The 25,535-nt window shown below is 39.5% G+C and overlaps 1 protein-coding gene across 1 annotated transcript in view; it reads right to left on the reverse strand.

Moving 5' to 3' along the window:
* Positions 1-16,560: 16,560 nt before the first annotated feature.
* The window catches only part of LOC131929953 (gonadotropin-releasing hormone receptor-like), a 40,735-nt gene continuing 31,760 nt past the window's right edge, over positions 16,561-25,535 (reverse strand). The window contains exon 2 of the mRNA XM_059286340.1: positions 16,561-18,453. Within this exon, the coding sequence (XP_059142323.1) occupies positions 16,787-18,226 (1,440 nt within the window). The 5' untranslated portion in view covers positions 18,227-18,453 and the 3' untranslated portion in view covers positions 16,561-16,786. The remainder of the gene's footprint in view (positions 18,454-25,535) is intronic.

Here is a 25,535-nt window from a genome sequence, read left to right on the forward strand (position 1 = left end):
CTGAAAGTTGTATTAAGAACCTCAATGTTAGCGATTGAGCTGTCTGAAAGTTGTATTATGAACCTCAGGACTAGTTGCATGAAAACTGAAAGTTGTATTAAGAACCTCAATGTTGGCGATTGAGCTGTTGAATGTATGAGGGAAAAAAGAACCTTATTCCTAGTGCATGAAATAGAAAATTGTATGAGAAGCCTTAGTGCTAGTGCATTGTGCTAAGACAGGGGTTCCCAACCCTGTGCCCGCGGGCGCCATGCCGCCCGCTGAACAATTTGTATATGCCCGCCTCTCACTATTCGACAGAGACAGAATTTTTTTCATAAACATTATTTTAAAATATGATTTATTTTATTTCATTTCTTACAGTTTTAATTTTTTTTTTTTTTGACTGCCTAGGTTTATTAAATATGTTTGATACTTGTCCCAACTTGTCTAGCGGCGAGCCAGACTGCACTATTTACGTTTTGTAAATACATTTCTCTGTGTGTATGCAATTTGAAAAAAAATGCCAAATTATTTTATTATTTTGAAACATTTTTGTTTATTATTTATAAATACATTATGACTATAAGAACATAAGAAAATAAGAAAATAAATTATGGGAAAAAGACAAGTTATGGAAGGAGTTTGTCGATTTAAAAAAGGTGGTGCCCGCCACCCTACCGATATTTTAGAATGTGCTCTAGAGTCAAAAAATGTTGGGAACCCCTGTGCTAAGAAAACAAAACTTTAGCTTTTATGATATAGTTCTGTTGGTTGTAAACAAACACTAGCTTAAGGTTCATTAGTTTAGTAAAAAGAGTGACCTTAGCTTGGTAAGGCCTATTTCACATGTTAGGTATATAAGCTTGTAACGTATTTTGTTGTAAATAGTCATGAGAAAAAATATTCCACTTTGTATAATGAATCAAAGTATTTAATTTTTGTTTAAAATAGTATATGAAAGCTTAATATTTTAATCAATGGGCAAAATCCACAGGATTAACTGATATCTCAATTTATGTTATTATCTGTCTTATATTATAATCTGTTATAAAATTTGATGTAATCTGTTTTAAACTTTGTTATACAACTACCTTAATCTGTGAGATTTTTATGTTAAAAACTTTGATTCAATCTCTATGAAGCTGTTTTAATAATCTGTGTTGAACTTTCAATGCACCTGTTGTAATCTGCTTTAAACTATCTTAATCTTCTCTTATAGTCTTAATTTATTCTGTTGTTATGTTTGTTATGACTCTGCTTTAATCTATGTTATAATCTTTATGTTAAAACAGGTGCTAATTCAAATTGCAACAGTCCTTATTTTTTATTCTGTAATGCAAGGTACCCAATAACTGCTGACTTTGAAAAATATAAGTCTGTTTACTACTTAAATAAAAAAAAAGCTGTATAAAAAATTAGATTAGTAATAAAACAGATAGTATTAGTTACCTCACAAGTTAAAGACAGTTACAAGTACTATGGACGTTTCGACCCAAAAATTAGATGCATCCAACTTAATTTTAGTTTACTGATTGAAGATCTTTAATTAAGCTTGAAATATTTTTTTCTTACTCATATATTCAACAAAAGATATAGGAAGTTTAAAAAATACTTTTAACAAAGTAAAACATAAAAAAATAATTGTTTTTGGAAGATTCAATTTTTTGACATTTTTAGAAATGCAGTTTTTAAAAGTTTGTGAGGAACTGAGTGGTTGATAGGCAGAGATCATGACTGCTGGTAGGAGTAGGTGGGTTTAAGTACTCATTTAATAACGCTTCTGTTGATGGTATAGGATATATTCATGGGATGATGTAGGTAAAGTAGAGTGTGGCTGGAAATTGTGCTAGCCTCTCACATGGCAGAATTTTTCTGCATTATAAAATGGTCGCCAATAGGGAACTAATTAGTGCAACATTGTGTCACCAATAAGATGTCACTTTTAGAGCACTTGAGTCACCAGTGAGGCAGTAATGAGTACGTTGTCACCTGGAGGATGCCTCTGTGTCACCAATAAGGCAATATGGTGTCATGTATAGCACCTATTGTGTCACCAATTGAGACATGGCATTTCGTACAAATTGTCACTGTGTCACCTGGAGGGCGCCTCTTATAGGGCACAATGTGTCACCATTTGGGGCATATGGTGTCATGTACAAATTGTCAGTCACCTGGAGAGTGACTCTGTGTCACCAATAAGGCAATATGGTACAATGTGTCACCATTTGGCACATTGTGGCATATACAAATTGTCACCGTGTCACCTGGAGGGCACTACGGTGTCACCAATAACTGAAAAAAGGGGCAGTACTGATCACATAATACAGAAGAGCACTGGTGTGTTATTTATCATGTAGTGCACTACTGTGTCTGTCGTAAATAGTACTCAACAAACATAAGATGATGCATTATCTACTTTACAATTATTGATGCACCAACATTCGTTTTACAACCACCTTTCCTACTTTCTTATTTCGGCACTCCACCCATTTCTTATATTTACTGTGCCGTTTCTTTTACTGCACAAGTTTTTACATTACCACTAAATTTTTCTCTTTGTATTTCACTTCTGCTTTTACTTTTGTGAATTTAATTAAAAATTCTTTTCATAGTTATTTTATAGTTTTATTCTAACATATACGTTGTTATTTTGGTATGTTCTCTATGTTGCTAAATTGAGTGTGTATGGTGGTTTTTTAAATTTATTTTTAAATTTTATTTTGTAGAGTAGATTAAACTTTTTAAATTACTAATTTGTGTGCGTAGAAAAAGAAGAAAGCTTCCTTTTATTGGGTGTACCAGGTGACCATTGCTTAATGTCAAGCTCTGATCATTCTAGTCTTATCTTTGGGGTTCGTCCACAAATGACGTCATTCTCATAGGGAGGAAAGGGGGGGGGGGGAGGGGACCGTAATTTTGTGAGTGATGAATGGAGGGATTCAGATGGTGTGATGCCACACTTTTGCATTAAAAAAGTAACATTAGAAAAAGGATTTTTAGCCTTTGATTTGCGTTTTAGATAACTGTTTTAATAAATTGTAATAGAAATATTTAAAAAAAAGAACTATGTGTTAAAAATAAGTAATTAAAATGCAATTCTTTTTTTTGGGAGGGGGGGGGGGTTGTAGGATGAGGTTTGACGTCATTTTATGGGGATGGTGCGGCTTTTTGTGACATAGTGTGACGGAGGGGAAAATCGTATTAAAAAGAGTTACGTCATTTATGGATTACCCCTTTGTAACTTTGTCCAACCCAAAACCTGTAACAGAAAAAAATATCCGTTTGCTTTGTTACGAAGCACGGAAGCCGAGCAAATAGCCGACTAGTATTCCGCATTCGAACAGCACTAAAGCTGTATTTATTTTAAATTTTACGATGCTGCCTAACGAGGTGCATTACGTTGATTGTTTGCACTGTACAGAGTAATTTCCCTTGAATAAGACTTACTTCCCTTGGATTGCTGTTTGTTTTTAATGTTACATTTTACTTTTAAAATTGCTTTTATACGATTACTTTACCAGTAAAAATAAAATCGCAGATGAAATAACTAAATTGAATTTTTTTTTTTACATTTTGCAGTGTCTGTTCCATTTCGAAAATGGAAGTGCAAATTGTTTCTTAAAAAAAAAAATGCCATTTTATATTTTATTTCTTAAACGTCGTTGCGGTCTTCCTTCATTTCCCCACTACACTGTTCTGTCTGCTATCTAAAAAAGAAAAAAAGAAAAAGGAAAGTGGCGTTGATCGCGTAATCCTTCATATTTGTTTGCACTAGAAACCCAAGTACTTCATCTGTTATATTAGCTGCCAGATCTATCTTGTAGTTAGCCTGGTGTTGCTTACGCAATGACGTTACTGATAGGTTGGGGCTGATACAGATATATATATATATATATATATATATATATATATATATATATATATATATATATATATATATATATATATATATATATATATATATGTGTGTGTGTGTAAATATAGGCCTATATATATATATATATATATATATATATATATATATATATATATATATATATATATATATATATATGTATGTATGTATAATGCATTTATATAAATATATCTAGTCTTTATAAATGTGTGTAGGCATATATATATATATATATATATATATATATATATATATATATATATATATATATATATATATATATATATATATATATATATATATATATATATATATATAATGCATTTATATATATATATATATATATATATATATATATATATATATATATATATATATATATATATATATATATATATATATATATATATATATATATATAGTCTATCTATATACAAAATACGGGTCTATATATATGATGGCTATTAAAGCACACTATGTAATGGCATCGCTGCTCGATCAGCTCAATGACCAGTGCCCCTTTGAAGTAGTTAAACACATTTCCTGGTGATTGGCGTGCTGATAATCGCTATTGAAGAGCCATAAAAGGAAATGGCCGATGATGTAACCGTTAACGAGCCAAATTTTCCCCCTTGAAAATGGGGGAAAGTAGTGGAATAATCAATGAATAAAACCCTCTTTTTGTGTACAGTGTGGCCCCCGCGCGTAATGATACTCAAACTTGAGCACGACGATTGAGTCCGTGAACTTGCGCAGTGCAAATTTGACCGAAAAAAAAATAGTTCGAGATCAATGAAATATTTTATCGGAGAAAATTGGTTTTTAAAGGGTTGAAGTGGTCATAGTGGGACTTCGTTTCATTGATTTTTTTTCTCCACTTGCTGTTGAGTACACTTAGAGGGTTGTAGAATATAAAATTATTTCAATGTTTAAATACGAAACAAGTAGTAGGTTGTATAATTGGGTAACGTATGAATAGTTTTGCTGGAATGTTTGGTAAGGTTAGGGCAAGGATTAGGCCGAAGGCTACGTATAGATTATAAGGTTATTTTGTGTAAGGATAAATAGCTGAAGTTAACTTCGTTACGCCCCTGACGAATATAAATAGAAATCATGAATACCCAGTCTTATTTATAGTTTCGGAATTAGATTAACGCTAAAGATAAAATTCCCATACTACGGCAAACAAATTTAACACTGAGAAGTGAGTCTTATCAAGCTGTAGAATCTGGGATCGATTGAGTCTAGAGCAGTGGTTCTTACACTTTTTAGGGGTACCGAACAGTGTTTCTTCCAGACTTTTTTCTCCGGCGGGGAGGGGGGGGGCAACTCTATATTTTCGGGGGGAGGGTGCGGTCAACATTCTCCGAGGGGGGGGGGGGCGGACACTGGTAAAAGTATATATTTTCTATATACATTAAATTTCGTTCGGGGGAAGAAACCCCAGGTAGAAACTCTGGTACCCCCCTCCCCCAAGTTTCACATCCAGTGTTTGTTCTAGACTTTTTTCTCAAGGGGGATGGGGGTGGGGCGCTTGATATTTTGGGGGTGGGGGTCGGGGGGAAAGAGATGCCTGAAATAAACTCTGTTTATATTCGCATTCCCCGAACCCTTCTTAATAGTTCTATCGTCCACACTGATAAAATCCGATCGAGAATCATACGAATCAGGCAGAGGCGTAGCGACCCTTCCCGGCGCCCGGGGAAAAACTTTCGATTTGCACCCCCCTCGAACTTTTCATTTGCACCCCCCTCAAACTTTCAATTTGGCGCCCCCTCCCCTAAGGTCGGCGCCCGGGGACATATGTCCCCCCCGCCCCCCCTCGCTACGCCTCTGGAATCAGTTGTGTCTTGACTTCAGCCGAACCCCAGAGAGTGATTCAGCGAACCCAGGTTGAGAACCACTGGTCTAGAGTTAGGAACCTTGAATGAGTATGTCGGATAGACTACTTGATTTAGATCGGAGGATTAAAGCTTGATAACAGCTGTATATTTATTGAACTTAATGTGGATTACCCAAAGAAACAAGTTCCACTGATCATGCTGATAGTGTGTCAGCTAGTCAATACGACAAGATATACATGGTGTGACAGAACTGTGACAGGGAGCGGTGACAGGCTGTGACCGAAACGATGTGACAAGTTGTGACAGGGGTTATGTGACATGATGTGACAGAGCTGTGACACAGTCAATGTGACAAGGTATAACGGGGGGGGGGGGTGTTTGTGACTTTGTGTGACATGACATAGCATGCTAGTGATAGGAAAAGGGTTCTGTTACAGACAATTGTAACCTACAACACCGTCTCCCACATTGCAATTAGTTTTAGTCGGCGATTTCTTTATAAAAAAATTTGACCGATTCCACTCCAGTTAACACTGAATACATAGATCCATTTTTGTTTCAATTTACAAAACAAATATTTAAAAAATGCATAAGTGTGACTTCCTATTTTCTAACCCCTTGACCCCCACCCCCTCCGTCGCACTTCATAACAAAAAAGTCATCAATTTTCTTCTCCCCTCAGAGTGTGACGTAGTTTATGGACTACCTTGGTCTTTAAACCAGGTTATTACAGTGGATCAATGGATGGTTTAAAAAAACTTGACTACCAGTTTTGTTTTGACGAATTCTAATCACCTACGGTGATGTTTTACGTAGTAAATCTCTAAATCAGCCGTCTATGTGATGCTGTGATACCAAAAACTTAAAAAAAAATGTATATCAATCTCAATCAAAATAAAGACACGTTATTTTGACATTGAACTAGTATTGTGTCCAATAAGAATTACATTTGTAAAAAGAAATTAATTGGCTATTTTTTCGAACTCTATCACGTGTCAGTTGTACTTAAAAACCTAATGTAGTCAAATTTTAATTTGTGTTTTCAAGCAATTTCGTTCAATATTAATTATGTTTCAAATGTAAACAGTTTAGAATTTCAGCTTTCAAATCGCTTTAACAAAGTTCAATGCATGTTTTTAAAATATAAAACAAAAAAAAAAAATGACACAAAATTTTTTTTTTATATTACAACCGAGAAATGCTATTGAGATAATCGGATTTCTTAAAAAAAAAATAAATCCGAATGCTGTTTCTTTCATTTTTTACGAAACAAATGAAATATTAAAAAAAATTAATTAACACAAAAAGATTATATTGATACGTGGAGAAACGGAGATGGCGTAGCTTAATATTCATATTCAATTGTGTACATTTCTCTGGGTGCATTCAAGTTTCGGTTTTGTGAAAGTAGCTGTATGTTATGGCGCAGTAGCTCTGCATGTGTACACACATACACACACATAGACACATTATAGAGACACAAGGAGACACTCAAACACACACACGTACACAAACACACACACGTACACAAACACACACACGTACACAAAAACACAAACGTACACACACATATAGACAAAATCTAGAGACACACTGACACACTCAAACACACACACACGTATACAAAACACACACACGTACACAAACACATATAGACACAATCTAGAGACACACGGACACACATAGCACCCACAGACTCACACACAGACTTACGCACAGAGACACATTCACACACACAGACGCACACACAGACACACAGACACCAAGATACACTCGCATCCACACACATAGGCACATACACATACATTGACATACACTCACACACACTCAAACACATACATACACTCATAGGCACGCACATATAGGAGAGACAACTCAAAAAAAAACTGCTGCCTTGTAGTTTGTTCTTGGTTGGACAAAGGCTACGGAAGCAAATCCAAAAACAAAAGCAGGCTGAAATCAGAGTTAACGACCTAAATGGCGCATAACCAGTTGACACGTATATTTAATTGTGTTGGAAGGAATCCCTTCCAACATTAAAATCAAGAACGAAGAAGAAGATAGTATAAATTTATACATTGCCAAAAGTGCCGGCGCCAGGTTATTTAGCGCCCTAGATCAGGGGTCGGCAACCTGCGGCTCGCGAGCCGCATGCGGCTCATTTGATATCAAGATGCGGCTCTCCAGCTCCTTTAACAATTACTAATAATCTTAATAAAAAATAAAATATTTGAAATAAAAAAAATGTTAGTGGCTCTTTAAAACCAGGGAAATTTTGAAAATTGTAACTTTTGGCTCTTCCGCCTCAAAAGGTTGCCGACCCCTGCCCTAGATAAAACTTATTAAAACGCCCCCTTTCACACAAATTAATTGCTAAAACATATGTATAAGAAAACAATTAATTGAAAGTGACATATTAATTTATTATCAATTGCATAAACGTTAAATGTAGACATTAAAATCAAATTTTACAAGCCTTCTTCGTTGCAAAAGTTTGTACTGATTCCACTAATTCCAGTTTGCAAGCGTAATCACGTTTTATTGAAATTGTTGCTGTCCACGAGTCTACTTTGTACTTTACGACATAGCCCCCCCCCCCCACCCCCCATAGACAAATTTTAAGTGCTTCCCCTCCCGAGGGAAAAAGGTCTGGAAAAAACCACTGAAAAAAAAGTTCTTGTAGTGTTCGATTCTCTGCAGTCCTCCCAAGGTGAGTTCCAAAACGGAACTTAACTGTTTTAAGCTTGACTGTCTTTAGTTATAGTTGGTAAATGTCTATATTGTGTGATTATGTAACGATTTTTTTTTTGTTTTTGAAAAATAAAAGGTTATAAATGTTATAGATTCCAGCCTAAAATTGTTATTTATCAATTCCTTAGGAGAGGGTTAAAATTAGAAAACACAATTAATTAGATGTTTAACTTACACCTAAGACTGTATGTCTACAAACATTAAGTATTGCAATCTACAACGGCTACTGATGTATTTGTTTTTCAACTTGATAATGCTAAAAAAACCTACGAAACTATTTTGTTTAGAACTTAAGCTCTATATAATTTTTAAAGGAATAAATAATAACTTAAAATTATTTTTATATGTAAGAGGTCAACCTAAAGCGCAGGAGCTTGAAATGAATGTAAAGTTAAGCAACGAATTATCTCCCATTTCAAAATCCAAATAACAAAATTTTACCCAAGGGAAATAACTTTCACAAGAATTGCTAAATTAATGAAGTGTAACTAAGACATGTTTGGAAAACACAATAAAATGCTCTAAATTTCATTACGTAATAATTATAACACATCTTTTATATGTAATCTTGTAAAAACAATATATTTTATCTATTGAATACTTAACTGTGTGTTTTGTTTGAAATTCTAAAAACGTTAGCTTTATTATAACATACTTCTATTCAATTTTGATGAAATTCATAAGTAATACATCTCATGAAATACTGTAAATCTATGTCAAATTTTGGATCCCCTAAATAACGGGACGTCTTTGAAAAAAATCAAACACGGGTAGCTGTTTTAGACATTTCTAGAATTATTGATTCAATATAAAAAATAATTTTAATTCGAAAAAACAAAGTTTACGGTTAGTTATAAATTCCATCATATTTAATATATATTAATACTTTAAGAGTGGTAATATAGATTCATTCATAAAAAACTAAAGATTTTTCAAACTCCTACCTTTCTTTGTAGTGTGTTCCGTACTGAAATCATCTAACTTATGATACACTCGACTACGCGATATACTCTACTACATTCACAACACATATCAAACTTCGATACCTAAACATAACTAGACTCGATGCTCCAGAACTACGACAGAACTCGTTTAACTTCACCAAACTCTACAAACGGTACTCCAAATCAACAACGATTTCACTTGACCTAATACTACTCTTTCACAGTCAAATAATTCGATACCTTAATACCACAAGAATCGATACTCCCGAAGTACAGAACTACGATACTTCATCACCTACATTCTCATTTCTCTCCTACTAATCAGATTCCGCTAGACCTTCAACTACACAACAGCCAAATAAAAAATACGACACTTTAACACTTAGATACTTTATACCTACGAAACAATATCAGCAACAGCCTTCCGCCGTCACTCCCTAATCTAAACGATTCATCAAAACGTACCAAACAAGTGACAATACTTTGAACACCCCATTACAAAACTCTATACACCAGGACAGATTTCTAATTCAAAGTCAGAGAAAACGAGACTTACAAGCCCTATTAAAATGTTCGAAATTTAAATTACGAACTTATTTAATCGTTTTCTACCTCAATTATTTGACACCAAATTAAAAAGGCAAAGTGACTGGTAAAAAGCGCCCCGACCTTTCCAAATTAGGGAGGTGGGGTTGCATTATCACCATCGCGAATAAATATAGGCCTATATAGACCTCATTTTGGGGTGGAGGTGCAACATTTATAGTTCGTCCTGGGTGCCGAAATAGATCGCTACTCCTTTATAAAAGTTATTAATTGTCAGGTACTTTTCGATAATAGAGATTAAAAGTTTTGCGCCCCCATAGGGATGGCGGCCTAGGCGACCGCCTAGTTCGCATTATAAGTAGCACTAGGTCCTGATTGCCAAGCTATTACACAAACACATTTGTATAATACAAATAGAAGCTAGTTCATAGTATGATGGACTAATAATAGGAGCCTTTCCGTTCGTCATACTCTATATGACGTCTGTATAACAACCCTATAACAACCTGTCACTTCCCTATAGGGCTGGTAAGTAGGTCACCAACCAGTTCTATGGCTCATGCAGGTTTTATTGAGCCGAAGAATTATAATTGCAATAGATCATCGTCTCCTGCGTACATTGTCCTTCGATGCTGTCCATATCTCACAATATCTGGTTGGTGACCTACTTACCAGCCCTATAGTCACTCAGCTTCACTATTAGCCTGTAAAAGTACAGTTCCCTGTTCGAACCCGACGGTCCTTGGGGCAAGTGAAGTAGAGTTCACCTGTTTTTATGACCTTGGCATATGAAGGGATTGTGTGGTCTGCACTATTCCCAGTTGACTTTCCTTTTCCTAACGTGAGTTAGGTACCCATTAGAGCTGGGTGGATTCAGGGACGTGAAACTGACTTTAATTCAGATTCGAACTCGTTACTTTCGGGTAAGCAGTCTAGCGCTCTACCTCTAGGCCACCCAGTACCGTCTTGAATATAAACCAGTCTGAACAAACCTAAAATGACGGAACAATCCGCCTCCCTTCCCCCCCCCCCACACTCTACAATAACGCAATTAAATAATAATTTTTAACTCAATGTCGTTCATCTCTTTCGTTCTTGTTATTGGGAATTCCCATTTGCGGAGTCCCTTCCTCTTCAGGCAAAGTACCATTTCGAGCCTGGCAGTTCGTTGGGCAGGTGAAGTAGAGTTCGCCTATTTCAGTGACCACGGCATGTGCAAGGATAATCTGGTCAGTGCGATCCCCAGTTTCCTGGTCATATATACCATTTTTTGAAAAGGTAAACAAGTTAAGTCCCCTTTCAAAACTTTCCCTAACTTGGATAACATATTCATCAGAGCTGGGCGGACTTATTGACGTTCTACGGATTTAAACCCGGGATTCGAACTTCAGACTTTCGGGTTAGCAGTCGAATACTCTACCACACAACCACGTTAACCCATTTTTCCTTTCCTACGAAGAAAGAATCTCAAAACTTAAAACTCCTATTCCACTAGGAGTATGGCTGCATTCATAGACTATATGTTGTGAATGGTATTTTAGTGTATTGAATGGAAATGAGAGATGTTGAATGTGATGAGTCAAGTAAGGATGTGCAAAGGCGTAGCGACTTATTCCGGCGCCCGGGGCAGACCACCAATTTTGCGCCCCCTCCCTCCCATTTCTATATATCGTTATTCCTGTCAGCGAAAAAGTGCTAGTTGAAAAGGTTTGTTGCGCTTCTTACCCGTTACTATACCGTAACATTTTCTATTTCAGTGCCTCAAAATGGATATAGAAAACAGTTAACACAGTGTGTAAATTTGACTGTGTATAATTCAATACTTTAGCTTAAAACGAGTTTTTAAAGTAATGTTTCTACCCCTTTTGACGCTCCCTTAGGGTCGGCGCCCGGGGCGGATGCCCCGCCCGCCCTCCACTAGTTACGCCACTGAGGATGTGACGTGTGAGAGTATGATTTGGTTGCGAGGGGAAGGAGTTGAAATCAGTCTTGGTGTTGTCGCGTGAGGGTGTGGAAGTCTTCGTCTTGTGGTGTTGGTGTGTGGATGTCTTCGTCCTGTGGTGTTGGTGTGTGGATGTCTTCGTCCTGTGGTGTTGGTGTGTGGATGTCTTCGTCCTGTGGTGTTGGTGTGTGGATGTCTTCGTCCTGTGGTGTTGGTGTGTGGATGTCTTCGTCCTGTGGTGTTGGTGTGTGGGTGTCGTGTTGTCGGTGTGTGGATGTCTTCGTCCTGTTGTGTTGGTGTGTGGATGTCTTCGTCATGTGGTGTTGGTGTGTTGGTGTGTGGATGTCTTCGTCCTGTGATGTTGGTGTGTGGATGTCTTCGTCCTGTGGTGTTGGTGTGTGGATGTCTTGGTCCTGTGGTGTTGGTGTGTTGATGTCTTCGTCCTGTGGTGTTGGTGTGTGGATGTCTTCGTCATGTGGTGTTGGTGTGTGGATGTCTTCGTCCTGTGGTGTTGGTGTGTGGATGTCTTCGTCCTGTGGTGTTGGTGTGTGGATGTCTTCGTCCTGTGATGTTGGTGTGTGGGTGTCTTCGTCCTGTGGTGTTGGCGTGTGGATGTCTTCGTCCTGTGGTGTTGGTGTGTGGATGTCTTCGTCCTGTGGTGTTGGTGTGTGGATGTCTTGGTCCTGTGGTGTTGGTGTGTTGATGTCTTCGTCCTGTGGTGTTGGTGTGTGGATGTCTTCGTCATGTGGTGTTGGTGTGTGGATGTCTTCGTCCTGTGGTGTTGGTGTGTGGATGTCTTCGTCCTGTGGTGTTGGTGTGTGGATGTCTTCGTCCTGTGATGTTGGTGTGTGGGTGTCTTCGTCCTGTGGTGTTGGTGTGTGGATGTCGTGGTGTTGGTGTGTGGATGTCTTCGTCCTGTTGTGTTGGTGTGTGGATGTCTTCGTCATGTGGTGTTGGTGTGTTGGTGTGTGGATGTCTTCGTCCTGTGATGTTGGTGTGTGGATGTCTTCGTCCTGTGGTGTTGGTGTGTGGATGTCTTCGTCCTGTGGTGTTGGTGTGTGGATGTCTTGGTCCTGTGTTGTTGGTGTGTGGATGTCTTGGTCCTGTGGTGTTGGTGTGTGGATGTCTTCGTCCTGTGGTGTTGGTGTGTGGATGTCTTCGTCCTGTGGTGTTGGTGTGTGGATGTCTTCGTCATGTGGTGCTGGTGTGTGGATGTCTTGGTCCTGTGGTGTTGGTGTGTGGATGTCTCCGTCATGTGGTGTTGGTGTGTTGGTGTGTGGATGTCTTCGTCCTGTGGTGTTGGTGTGTGGATGTCTTCGTCCTGTGGTGTTCGTGTGGGGATGTCTCCGTCATGTGGTGTTGGTGTGTTGGTGTGTGGATGTCTTCGTCCTGTGGTGTTGGTGTGTGGATGTCTTCGTCCTGTGGTGTTGGTGTGTGGATGTCTTCGTCCTGTGGTGTTGGCGTGTGGATGTCTTCGTCCTGTGGTGTTGGTGTGTGGATGTCTTGGTCCTGTGTTGTTGGTGTGTGGATGTCTTCGTCATGTGGTGTTGGTGTGTGGATGTCATGGTGTTGGTGTGTGGATGTCTTCGTCATGTGGTGTTGGTGTGTGGATGTCTTGGTCCTGTGTTGTTGGTGTGTGGATGTCTTCGTCATGTGGTGTTGGTGTGTGGATGTCTTCGTCCTGTGGTGTTGGTGTGTGGATGTCGTGGTGTTGGTGTGTGGATGTCTTCGTCCTGTTGTGTTGGTGTGTGGATGTCTTCGTCATGTGGTGTTGGTGTGTGGATGTCTTCGTCCTGTGGTGTTGGTGTGTGGATGTCGTGGTGTTGGTGTGTGGATGTCTTCGTCCTGTTGTGTTGGTGTGTGGATGTCTTCGTCATGTGGTGTTGGTGTGTTGGTGTGTAAATGTCTTCGTCCTGTGGTGTTGGTGTGTGGATGTCTTCGTCCTGCGGTGTTGGTGTGTGGATGTCTTCGACCTGTGGTGTTGGTGTGTGGATATCTTCGACCTGTGGTGTTGGTGTGTGGATGTCTTCGTCCTGTGGTGTTGGTGTGTGGATGTCTTGGTCCTGTGTTGTTGGTGTGTGGATGTCTTCGTCATGTGGTGTTGGTGTGTGGATGTCTTCGTCATGTGGTGTTGGTGTGTGGATGTCTTGGTCCTGTGTTGTTGGTGTGTGGATGTCTTCGTCATGTGGTGTTGGTGTGTGGATGTCTTCGTCATGTGGTGTTGGTGTGTGGATGTCTTCGTCCTGTGGTGTTGGTGTGTGGATGTCTTCGTCATGTGGTGTTGGTGTGTGGATGTCTTCGTCCTGTGGTGTTGGTGTGTGGATGTCTTCGTCATGTGGTGTTGGCGTGTGGATGTCTTCGTCCTGTGGTGTTGGTGTGTGGATGTCGTGGTGTTGGTGTGTGGATGTCTTCGTCCTGTTGTGTTGGTGTGTGGATGTCTCCGTCATGTGGTGTTGGTGTGTTGGTGTGTGGATGTCTTGGTCCTGTGGTGTTGGTGTGTGGATGTCTTCGTCCTGTTGTGTTGGTGTGTGGATGTCTCCGTCATGTGGTGTTGGTGTGTTGGTGTGTGGATGTCTTGGTCCTGTGGTGTTGGTGTGTGGATGTCTTCGTCCTGTGGTGTTGGTGTGTGGATGTCTTCGTCCTGTGGTGTTGGTGTGTGGATGTCTTCGTCCTGTGGTGTTGGTGTGTGGATGTCTTGGTCCTGTGGTGTTGGTATGTGGATGTCTTCGTCCTGTGGTGTTGGTGTGTGGATGTCTTCGTCCTGTGGTGTTGGTGTGTGGATGTCTTCGTCCTGTGGTGTTGGTGTGTGGATGTCTTCGTCCTGTGGTGTTGGTGTGTGGATGTCTTCGTCCTGTGGTGTTGGTGTGTGGATGTCTTCGTCCTGTGGTGTTGGTGTGTGGATGTCTTCGTCCTGTGGTGTTGGTGTGTGGATGTCTTGGTCCTGTGGTGTTGGTGTGTGGATGTCTTCGTCCTGTGGTGTTGGTGTGTGGATGTCTTCGTCCTGTGGTGTTGGTGTGTGGATGTCTTCGTCCTGTGGTGTTGGTGTGTGGATGTCTTCGTCCTGTGGTGTTGGTGTGTTGGTGTGTGGATGTCTTGGTCCTGTGGTGTTGGTGTGTGGATGTCATGGTGTTGGTGTGTGGATGTCTTCGTCATGTGGTGTTGGTGTGTTGGTGTGTGGATGTCTTGGTCCTGTGGTGTTGGTGTGTGGATGTCTTCGTCCTGTGGTGTTGGTGTGTGGATGTCTTCGTCCTGTGGTGATGGTGTGTGGATGTCTTCGTCCTGTGGTGTTGGTGTGTGGATGTCTTCGTCCTGTGGTGTTGGTGTGTGGATGTCTTCGTCCTGTGGTGTTGGTGTGTGGATGTCTTGGTCCTGTGGTGTTGGTGTGTGGATGTCTTCGTCCTGTGGTGTTGGTGTGTGGATGTCTTCGTCCTGTGGTGTTGGTGTGTGGATGTCTTCGTCCTGTGGTGTTGGTGTGTGGATGTCTTCGTCCTGTGGTGTTGGTGTGTTGGTGTGTGGATGTCTTGGTCCTGTGGTGTTGGTGTGTGGATGTCATGGTGTTGGTGTGTGGATGTCTTCGTCCTGTGGTGTTGGTGTGTTGGTGTGTGGATGTCTTGGTCCTGTGGTGTTGGTGTGTGGATGTCATGGTGTTGGTGTGTGGATGTCTTCGTCATGTGGTGTTGGTGTGTGGGTGTCTTCGTCCTGTGTTGTTGGTGTGTGGATGTCATGGTGTTGGTGTGCGGGTGTCTTCGTCATGTGGTGTTGGTGTGTGGATGTCTTGGTCCTGTGTTGTTGGTGTGTGGATGTCATGGTGTTGGTGTGTGGATGTCTTCGTCCTGTGGTGTTGGTGTGTGGATGTCTTGGTCCTGTGGTGTTGGTGTGTGGATGTCTTCGTCCTGTGGTGTTGGTGTGTGGATGTCTTCGTCCTGTGGTGTTGGTGTGTGGATGTCTTCGTCCTGTGGTGTTGGTGTGTGGATGTCTTCGTCCTGTGGTGTTGGTGTGAGAATGTCTTCGTCTATCGTCGTCGATGTAGTCGTGTCCGTTGTGTATTGAAATAGTGTAATTAAAAGATGAAATGAACAAACACCGTCTTGAGTTATAATTGCATTGGATCATCGTCTCATGCGTTCATTGTCCTTCAACCCTCTCCATATCTCACATTGTAACATTATCTATAAGGAGATAGGGAGCAATCTCCTCCCCCTCCCCTTCCTCCTCCAGCTTTCATCTGGATTTCAATAAGGTTAACTACATTCTAGAAATCACATCAATGCATTTCTGTTTGGGGGGTGGGGGGATGGAGACGGTAGTCAATGTCTAAGGCTATTTTTGTCCCCAGTCCTTGCATACAACCCTGGCTGCGCCCCTGATTCTATTTGTTTGTATTGAGCGTTGCTAATGTGACATCGTGTTGATGGAGCTGGTTTATCATCCTGCGATCAATTCTCTGTCCCCCCCCCCCTCCTTCCACATCTCCCCAGTGAGAGAGAAAAAAAAATCAAATAATTCTATTCAATTCCAACACAATCGATAGCTTTACCATAAATTTTAATTAACATTACAGAATGGTAAAAAAATGTCCATAGGCTTAATTAATATGGTGATATCTCTATACATTTTTACAATTACATGGTCATTTTTGTTTCTAGTATGCGTTAAAATAAAATATAGCAAAGAAAAAAAAATGAAAAAAAAAACAACAACAAACAACCACAATGATCTAACGTCCATTTGGAATTATTTTTCTATTTCATTGGCTCTCATCCGTCTTTAGCTGCAAGGGAATGAAAAGAACACCAAGATGTTGAAGCCTGCTCAACGACAACCAACACAATAATGCCAAAATCCATTACGTATCACAAATTTTTATCGCATCTCGATAATTCTATTTATAGAGCTGCTGAAGCGAGTGGTGTTTATAAATAGCTACTTTCGAGCCATGCACGCCGTTTAGAAACTCATACGGTAGAGAGCTCTCCGAGTTGTAGAACTCCAATCCGTCGCTTGATAGACACCGGCATTGGTCCTTAGTGGCGAACCGAACTCGAAGCCTCACCCCGTTCTTATTCTCCTCGGTCACAGTAACAACGCTCGACCCTCGACCAATGCGCTCCAAGGAATTTCCGCTGTCTGAATTCGAAGCGTTGTTCGGCGCAATGTTATCTCGTAGTCTGGACTTCGCGCACAATTTCATTTCGTACACAGGTCTCTGGTGATGGCCGACCCCACTTGAAACAGACATGCATAACCCCGGGCTTCGATAACTTGGAGAACGTCTTAGAAGTTTCTCATGATGCGGACAAAACAACTCCAACAATCCTCGTTTGATCTTGATATTAAAACAACCGTAGATTAACGGATTGAAAGCACTTTGAATAAACGTAACGGATTCTACAAAAGCCATAACCTCCGCGGGAACGTGGATTTTATAATCGCTGTAGATTCGGATTAACGTCGTCACGAAATAAGGCGTCCAGCAGACTATAAAAGTTGCTATAATCGCGAACGTCATCTTCAATGTTTTTATCTTAGCGCGGGGGAATGTGGACTTGGATCTCGTGCAGTGCGAACGTCGTAAAGAATAATTATTGTTTTGCGAGTTTTGAACAACCCGACTGGCTTTGGAAACCACGCAGACGATGCTGATGTAGCAGAAGGAGATAAGGATGATGGGGACGATAAAAACATAACAGGTTAGGAATGTGAAGTACAACATCCTCTGCCATAGAGCCGTGTAGCCTTTTGTCACGCATTGCATTGACACACGTCCACCTTTTCTTTCTTCAATTTCAACAAAAATCAACAACTGCGGGATGGCGAGAATGAAAGCCAGAATCCATGAAACAGCGATGAATTTTTTAGCCCGCGCGGTGGTGGCCCGGTATTTGAGCGGTTTGCAGATTGCCAGATATCGATCGAAACTCATGGACGTCAGTATAAAAGTTGTACTAGCCAGCGTTATACATTGAAAATACGGCAGGAGTTTACAAAGAAGAGGACCCAGAACCCATTTCCCGAAAGCCACGAATAAAATTTCCGTCGTCATTGTACAAAAACACACCGTCAGGTCTCCAATCGCGAGATGGATGATAAAAATATTCACACGGCTGTTCCGTTTCCGGTATCGGCTGCAGGTTAGCATGAGGATGATAACGGTGTTTCCGAACAACGTGAGTACCATGCTGAAAACGATGGTCGTCACGCGCTGAATGACAGCAGGCTGCCAGATTTCTTCTTCGACATCCGAGCAGTTTCCGGTGCAGTTGAACTCGTCCTCAAAGCGAGACCCCGGTGTTAGCGTGGGGTCCACGGAGTAATTATTCATGGTGTTTTCAGCAGGCGCGCCCCGGGAGGATTAACTCGACGCCCCGGCGTTGATCGGCAGACGACACGTTCAAGCACTCGATGACGCAGACGATAAAAAGACATCTGTTTGTTCGTGGAAATTTGCCTTGATCCGGGTTGTTTGGGCGATAAATTATGAATTCACCGACCATTGTTTGAAGCGTTGTTGAATGTAAATAAACGACAGGGGTTTGTTGTTGGTCGTGTCTGAAATACAAAATAATAAAATAAATTTGTTGTCAAAAATTTTATACAAGTAATCTGTATTTCAGTTATATCGTACAAATATATACACGTTGTATGGAATGGCGTGGTGTAGAAGTGGAGTTCTAGAATTCGAATCCGGGTTATTGTCAGTAGACCTTCCCTGAGTCCACCCAGCTCTGATGGGTACCTAACTTACTTTATTTAACGTAAAGACGGCTGAACATAGTGCTGACCACACTATCCCTTCATATGCCGAGGTCACAGTAGCAAGGACCTTCAGGTTCGAAAAGGGAACTTTATTTTGTATTTAAGATATATGCTACAATCCTTTTATATTCTAGCATCACGCTTTTGTATAATTATTAACGCACTAAAGTATTTAAGATATATGGTACAATCCTTTTTTTTATTTTAGCATCAAGCTTTTGTATAATTAATAACGCACTAAAGTAGAAAATAAATAAGTTTCTTTAAATATCTAATGTACAACTATTTAATAACTATAAATAACAACGCGGTTCAATATACTATCCATTGAATACCTTCATTAAAATTCAAGAAGAAAAGCTTGTTATTAAAACGATTTTTAAGTACTTACATTTTTTAGTACTTTTCCTTAATACTTCTTATTAGTTTAGTAATTTTAACGACCTTTAATTAACTTATAAATCCGGCATTTATACGTACATGGTATAATTTTGAAACGATCTTCCTCTTTTTTATTGAGCTAATTAATTTTCTAACTCATTAATTTCTCAACCATCTCCAGGCAATAACGTATCATTTTTACCACAAGATGCCGTCGGCCAATTTTTGGATTTCCTCCCCCCTCCACCCCTTCTCAATTCAGTTTTCCACATATTCACGGAGAAGAAAATTATCGGTTATTTTTTTATATTAAATTATTACCCGCTTAGACAGGATCATTCGCAGTTAAACTGTCTGAAAGATGGCCTTATTTTTTGGCCAAGTTGAGCCACGGCCGTTTATATGGCCAAGTTGAGACATGAACCTATATTTGGCCAAGTTGAGATATAGCTGTATATTTGGCCAAGTTGAGATATAGCTGTATATTTGGCCAAGATGAGACATGACCCTATATTTGGCCAAGTTGAGACATTGCCTATATTTGGCCAAGCTATGACATGACCCTATATTTGGCCAAGTTGAGACACGACCCTATATTTGGCCAAGTTGAGACATGATCCTATATTTGGCCAAGTTAAGACATGACCCTATATTTGGCCAAGTTGAGACGTCACACTATATTTGGCCAAGTACAAACATGACCCTATATTTGGCCAAGTTGAGACATGGCCTATATTTGGCCAAGTTGAGACATGACCCTATATTTGGCCAAGTTGAGACGTGACCCTATATTTGGCCAAGTTGAGACATGGCCTATATTTGGCCAAGTTGAGACAGCCTATATTTGGCCAAGTTGAGACACGACCTATATTTGGCCAAGGTGAGACATGATCCTATATTTGGCCAAGTTGAGACACGACCTATATTTGGACAAGTTGAGACATGACCCTATATTTGGACAAGTTGAGACAAGACCCTATATTTGGCCAAGTTGAGACATGGTTTATATTTGGCCAAGTTGAGACATGGCCTATATTTGGCCAAGTTGAGACATGGCCTATATTTGGCCAATGAAAGACAGCGTATTACATCTAAGTAATGACATGGCCGTATATATGGCCATCTAAAGACATGGTTATAGCTGTAAGTCATAAATATGGCCCTTGTTCTAGTCATACAGAGACATGGCCATAGAGTTGGCCAACTAGAAACATGGCCGTAGTGTTGGCAAAGTAGGGATATGACCGTACTTTGGCTATAAATACATACATGGTCGTAGTATCGGTCATACATAGGCATGAACCATCATTTAGCCAAATAGCAACTAGTCCATATGGCAGTGCTCACTTAGACCATAAGATTGACCCAATACAAGACATCCGAGCGTTGGCCAAATTTAAGGGATGGCCAACACCCATAGCTTTGGACAAAAACTAGACCAACTTAGGGGTCTTTAGCTTACCAATCTTCAACCTAACACCCATAGCTTTAGCCAAATACTAGATTTACTTAGCGCCTCTTCAACCGACACCCATAGATTTGGACAAAAACTAGACCTACTTAGCGCTCCTTCAACCGACACCCATAGATTTGGACAAAAACTAGACCTACGTAGCACCCCTTCAACCGACACCCATAGCTTTAGCCAAATACTAGATTTACTTAGCGCCCTTCAACCGACACCCATAGCTTTGGACAAAAACTAGACCAACTTAGCGCCCCTTCAACCGACATCCATAGCTTTATCCAAAAACTAGACCTACTTAAAGCCCCTTTATCCGACACCCATAGCTTTATCCAAAAACTAGACCTACTTAGCGCCCCTTTAGCCGACACCCCACCCATAGCTTTGGGACAAAAACTAGACCTACTTAGCGCCCCTTTAGCCGACACCCATAGCTTTGGACAAAAACTAGACCTACTTAGCGCCCCTTTAGCCGACACCCATAGCTTTATCCAAAAACTAGACCTACTTAGCGCCCCTTCAACCGACACCCATAGCTTTGGACAAAAACTAGACCAACATATCTTCCCCTAGCGTACAAATCTTCAACAAGACACCATAACGTTAGCCAGAAGCTAGAAAATGTTTCTGAAGTAAAAAAAAATCCTTTGATAAATGGTGTCCGCCATTCTTTATGTGGTGCAGACGATATCGGTTGGGCCGAGAAAATCTCTTGTAATTCGATTACTATGATCAGCAGACATATTGATTTACTCTACTAAGAGGCGGCAAGGCAAAAAGTTGAAAGAAAAGGGAACGAAACAAGTTGTAATTCAAAATTTCGGGAGGTAGTGGTGTTGGGCTAGACGTACACTGGAATGCACTTAGATCTAGAGTTGTAGTTTGATTGAGGTTTAAGTTGAAGGTTAAATTTTGTTTGATAAATTAGATAGTGTTTATGATTACGATAGTGGGGCGATGTGGTTGGATTGTAGAGCGTACGATCGCTAAAACGAAATTCTAGAGTTCGAATACTGGTTTCGTGTTAGTAGAACGTCCCTGAGTTCTCTCAGCACTGATGGGTACCTGACTTGCTATAGGGAAAGTTAAGGCATAGTGCTGACCACACTATCCCTTCGTATGCCGAGGTCACAGAAACATAATAACTATACACAGCATGCCCCATGGACCGTCAGGTTCGAAAAGGAACTTCACTACTATTCTACTACTATTATGATTGCGTTAAGTTTTTGATTAGAGTTTAGGTTTAAATTTTGGTTGATGAATTAGTTAAGTTCTATGGTTATATTTAGTATTATAGTTTTGTTTGCGATTAGTTTTAAATTTAGTTTGAGATTTAAAAAAAATAAGTTTAGGATTAGGTTTAGAGTTAAGTTTAGGTTTATTCCTAAGTTTGTTTATTATAAATCAATGCTTTTTTGAATATCGTGGTCTTTAAATGGCTCCACAAACGTGTTAAAAATTGTTACGCAATTACCTTAAATAAAACAAAAAAGAGGATTACAATTAAACCGAGTCAACTCTCTAAGATTGAAGATTAAATTTTCATGAATTCTCTTACAAACTCAACTCAGAAAAGTAAAAAAAAAAAAACCGAAATATCATAAACGAAATTTCTTTTTTTTCCCCCTCTCTTAAAGACGACAATGACGCAACAAAAAAAATCATATCCGGCTATATCTCGAGGCTATTCAAAGACAACCCAATAATGAAGGGCGTTTACAGAGATTCAAAAAGGAGCATTTCATAACACAGAACACATGCGGCGTTTTACTTTAGCGTCCGGTCAGGAACTATTTGGAGAATCCCTTAGGTTGGGATTTCCTTGAACGTTTTTAACCCCCCCCCCTCCATCCCCAAACCCCCTTGTATTTCTAAATCGCCACAAAAAGTCAGAAAATGACGTCAGAACTGCAACCTGCACGCCCCCTTCAAATTGTATTTTTCTCTATTGAAAGTACAGTATGCTTCTAATACATTAAATGACTGCACGGCATCTAGTATACAGACCATTTTTTATCACAAGATATACAAAAATAAAATGTATCTAAAGTGCTAAATAACTACAGTTCAATATAAGTTGCTTATACAAGCAAGTATTACGTCACCCCCGACCCCTCAGCACGTTCACGCCCCATCACCGGGACTAAATAGAATATATATATATATATATATATATATATATATATATATATATATATATATATATATATATATATATATATATATATACATATGTATATGTGCGTATATATATATATATATATATATATATATATATATATATATATATATATATATATATATATATATATATATATATATATATATATATATATATATATATATATATATATAATTTATAAAGAAAATACATATTTTGAACATGGTCATCCTTAAGTAATTTTAAGCGTCCGGTAGTTTCATCCCACACAAGCCCATCAGGCTTTTTAGTCGATTTAATTCACTACTCACCTCATCAAAAAAATAAAAGAATTAAATCCACATTTTCCTTGCGTAAGGTAATTTATGGACGACATCTTGTATTAATATGTAAACGCAACACATTTTAATATTCATAAGTACACAGCGTTTAGAAATATCAACCCCTAGTATATTCATATTTATAGTCAGTATTTGCATATTTGTTATTTTTTTTTACCCACAAACCATCTGGAAAAAATGAGCAGGTATGACGTCATCAAAAGCTGTGTTCTCCCGCCCATTGCTAATCCGATCAATGTTAATGGGAAATTTGTGTGGTGATATCGCCGGTCTACCGGCGCAACAAAGAATTTCGGTTCTGCCCAAACAGACGACATCGAGTTTTTGAAGGGGAATCAATTTCAAGCTAAAACTAAAGTGATGTACCAAATGAGGCTTCGGTTACGGCCCCTTTTTTTTTCTAGGTACGTGAACACCAATATGGCGGTTATGCGCTCTTTAATCGATGGAGAGTGGGAAAAAAAAATGTTTGGTGTTTAAAGCTGCAGTGGGTCATGGTTGCTTGTCCAGCGGAAATTCGCCGTTTGAGTAGTTTTATTTTTAAGTTTGACATTTTGAAATAATCGATTTGTTTGCTGCGTGAGTTTGTTTTGCTTGTGACTTTTTAAACTAGGTGTAAAAAAATGTGTGAAGGGGGGAATTTATGTTGGGGAGTGAGCTCAAATTATTTCACGTGATGGTCTGGGTCTTGGGAAGGGGGTGGAGGGGGTGGGGGAGATAGCTGAGGTGATTGCAGTGGAGTTGGTAGGGTGTGGTTGTTGATTGCAGAAAAAAGGAGGGGGGGGGGGGGGGGGAAAGAAAGATGAAAAATACTCTTGCGGATCTGACTGTCACTAGGGTAGGTTAAGTAGAGTTTTCTGTGACGTTTTACCTGTTTCCGTGACCTCGGTATATCCAAAGGATGGTGCTGATAATTCTACGCTCTGGTACCTTTATTTTTTATATTGCGAGTCAGGTACGCATTGGAGCTGGTATGGGCTTGGGCACGGGATTTGAACTCGAAACTACTGGGTTAGCACTATTGCGCTCTACTGCCCGATCACGCTTTCCCTTTACTAAATAAAGTGTGTGTAAGGTGAGGGGAAGGGGGTTGTGTAGCTATACCGCTGAAAGGATTTCAACATCTCTAAGAAAGATGTCAAAACATGACATTTTGTAAACTAGTTCTGATCCACTTTCTACAAAGTAGGCCACAGTAATTCTCAAGAAGATTCCCCCCCCCCCCCCAACCGTCTTTTGAAAGTTCTGAATATAACAAGAATCAATTCATGTAAGCTATTTTTTTCCTCCAAAGAAGCAAACTCTCCTTCCCCTGAGCTAAATTATAAATTTTTATTTATTGATAAACCTTAGCTGCCGTAGTACTCTATGAACTGTCTGAAAAAAATCTAGCAGCAGCTATTCTCAAATCTAAAATTATTCGGTGAGAAGCCAAGTGGGGCTATTTTCAAACCTAAAACTATTGTTTGAAAAGTCTATTGGAACTATTCCAAAACCTAAAATTATTCTTTGAGTAGCCTAGTGCTCTACGAATCGAGCACGCCTTACAATTAAAACAATACTGATAAAATTAATCAATAAATACCCACACGTCATCATCTAACCTTTATTTAAACTAAGCGTGGGAGTGTTTATTAGTATTTAGGTGCCGAATCAGTTTGTTTAAGAAAAATATCCAGTAGATATTGATTGGCATGTGTAAAGATATTGTTATTTAAACACACTTGCGTGTATGAGTTCATTCCCTTTAAATTGCTGACTGCCATTATTGAGCTGCTGACGATGTATTGATGGCTTATTGATGTTGTTTTTATGGATTATGCGGCAGGTCTGGAATAATTTAATACAATGTGATTCCGTAGAGTTTTTGTATCCGGGTCTCTTTAGTGACTGCGTCTCGAGGTGTCGCACACACATATTATACAATTCAGAAAAAATTACACTCGACTCACCTATTACTTACTAATAACGTTACGCAGGAGAGTCACGAGGAGGGGGACTGGGTAGGTGGAGAGTGGGGTGGGGGGTTGACACCATTCAGGGGTGTCACCACGTTACAAAAAGTCGTAAAATTCTAGTAAAATATTGTTTTATTTAGAAAAAAATAATTAAAATAGTAGGGGAAACAGATGACATCAAACCGGAAATGCAACTTTGTTGGGGAGGGGGGGGGTGTTACACCCTCGGTTACCGCACCGGGTTGCACTCGACCTAGAGACGCCACTGACAATACATAACCACCTCTTCTATTAGTGAAACAAAGTACAATTCAGTACTGAAGAAATGTTACGATTTTATAAAAAAAATACAGCAAGACAAATTTATTGTTGCAAAAATCGCTTGTTACATATTCTTAAAAAGCAATAGCAAAGCCTCGTTTTCAATTAACAAAGATACGTGTGAGCCTTTTCAGCCAACTTTATCACTTAACAATTTAAAAATCAGTTACTTGTGAATATAAAATAATGAAGGGCAGCGCTATATAAAAATACAATATACCGACACCTAACCTTATACAATACAA

Source organism: Physella acuta, unplaced genomic scaffold (assembly GCF_028476545.2).
Source record: "Physella acuta isolate Inbredline_101_S28 unplaced genomic scaffold, ASM2847654v3 ptg000096l, whole genome shotgun sequence".
NCBI classification, from domain to species: domain Eukaryota; kingdom Metazoa; phylum Mollusca; class Gastropoda; family Physidae; genus Physella; species Physella acuta.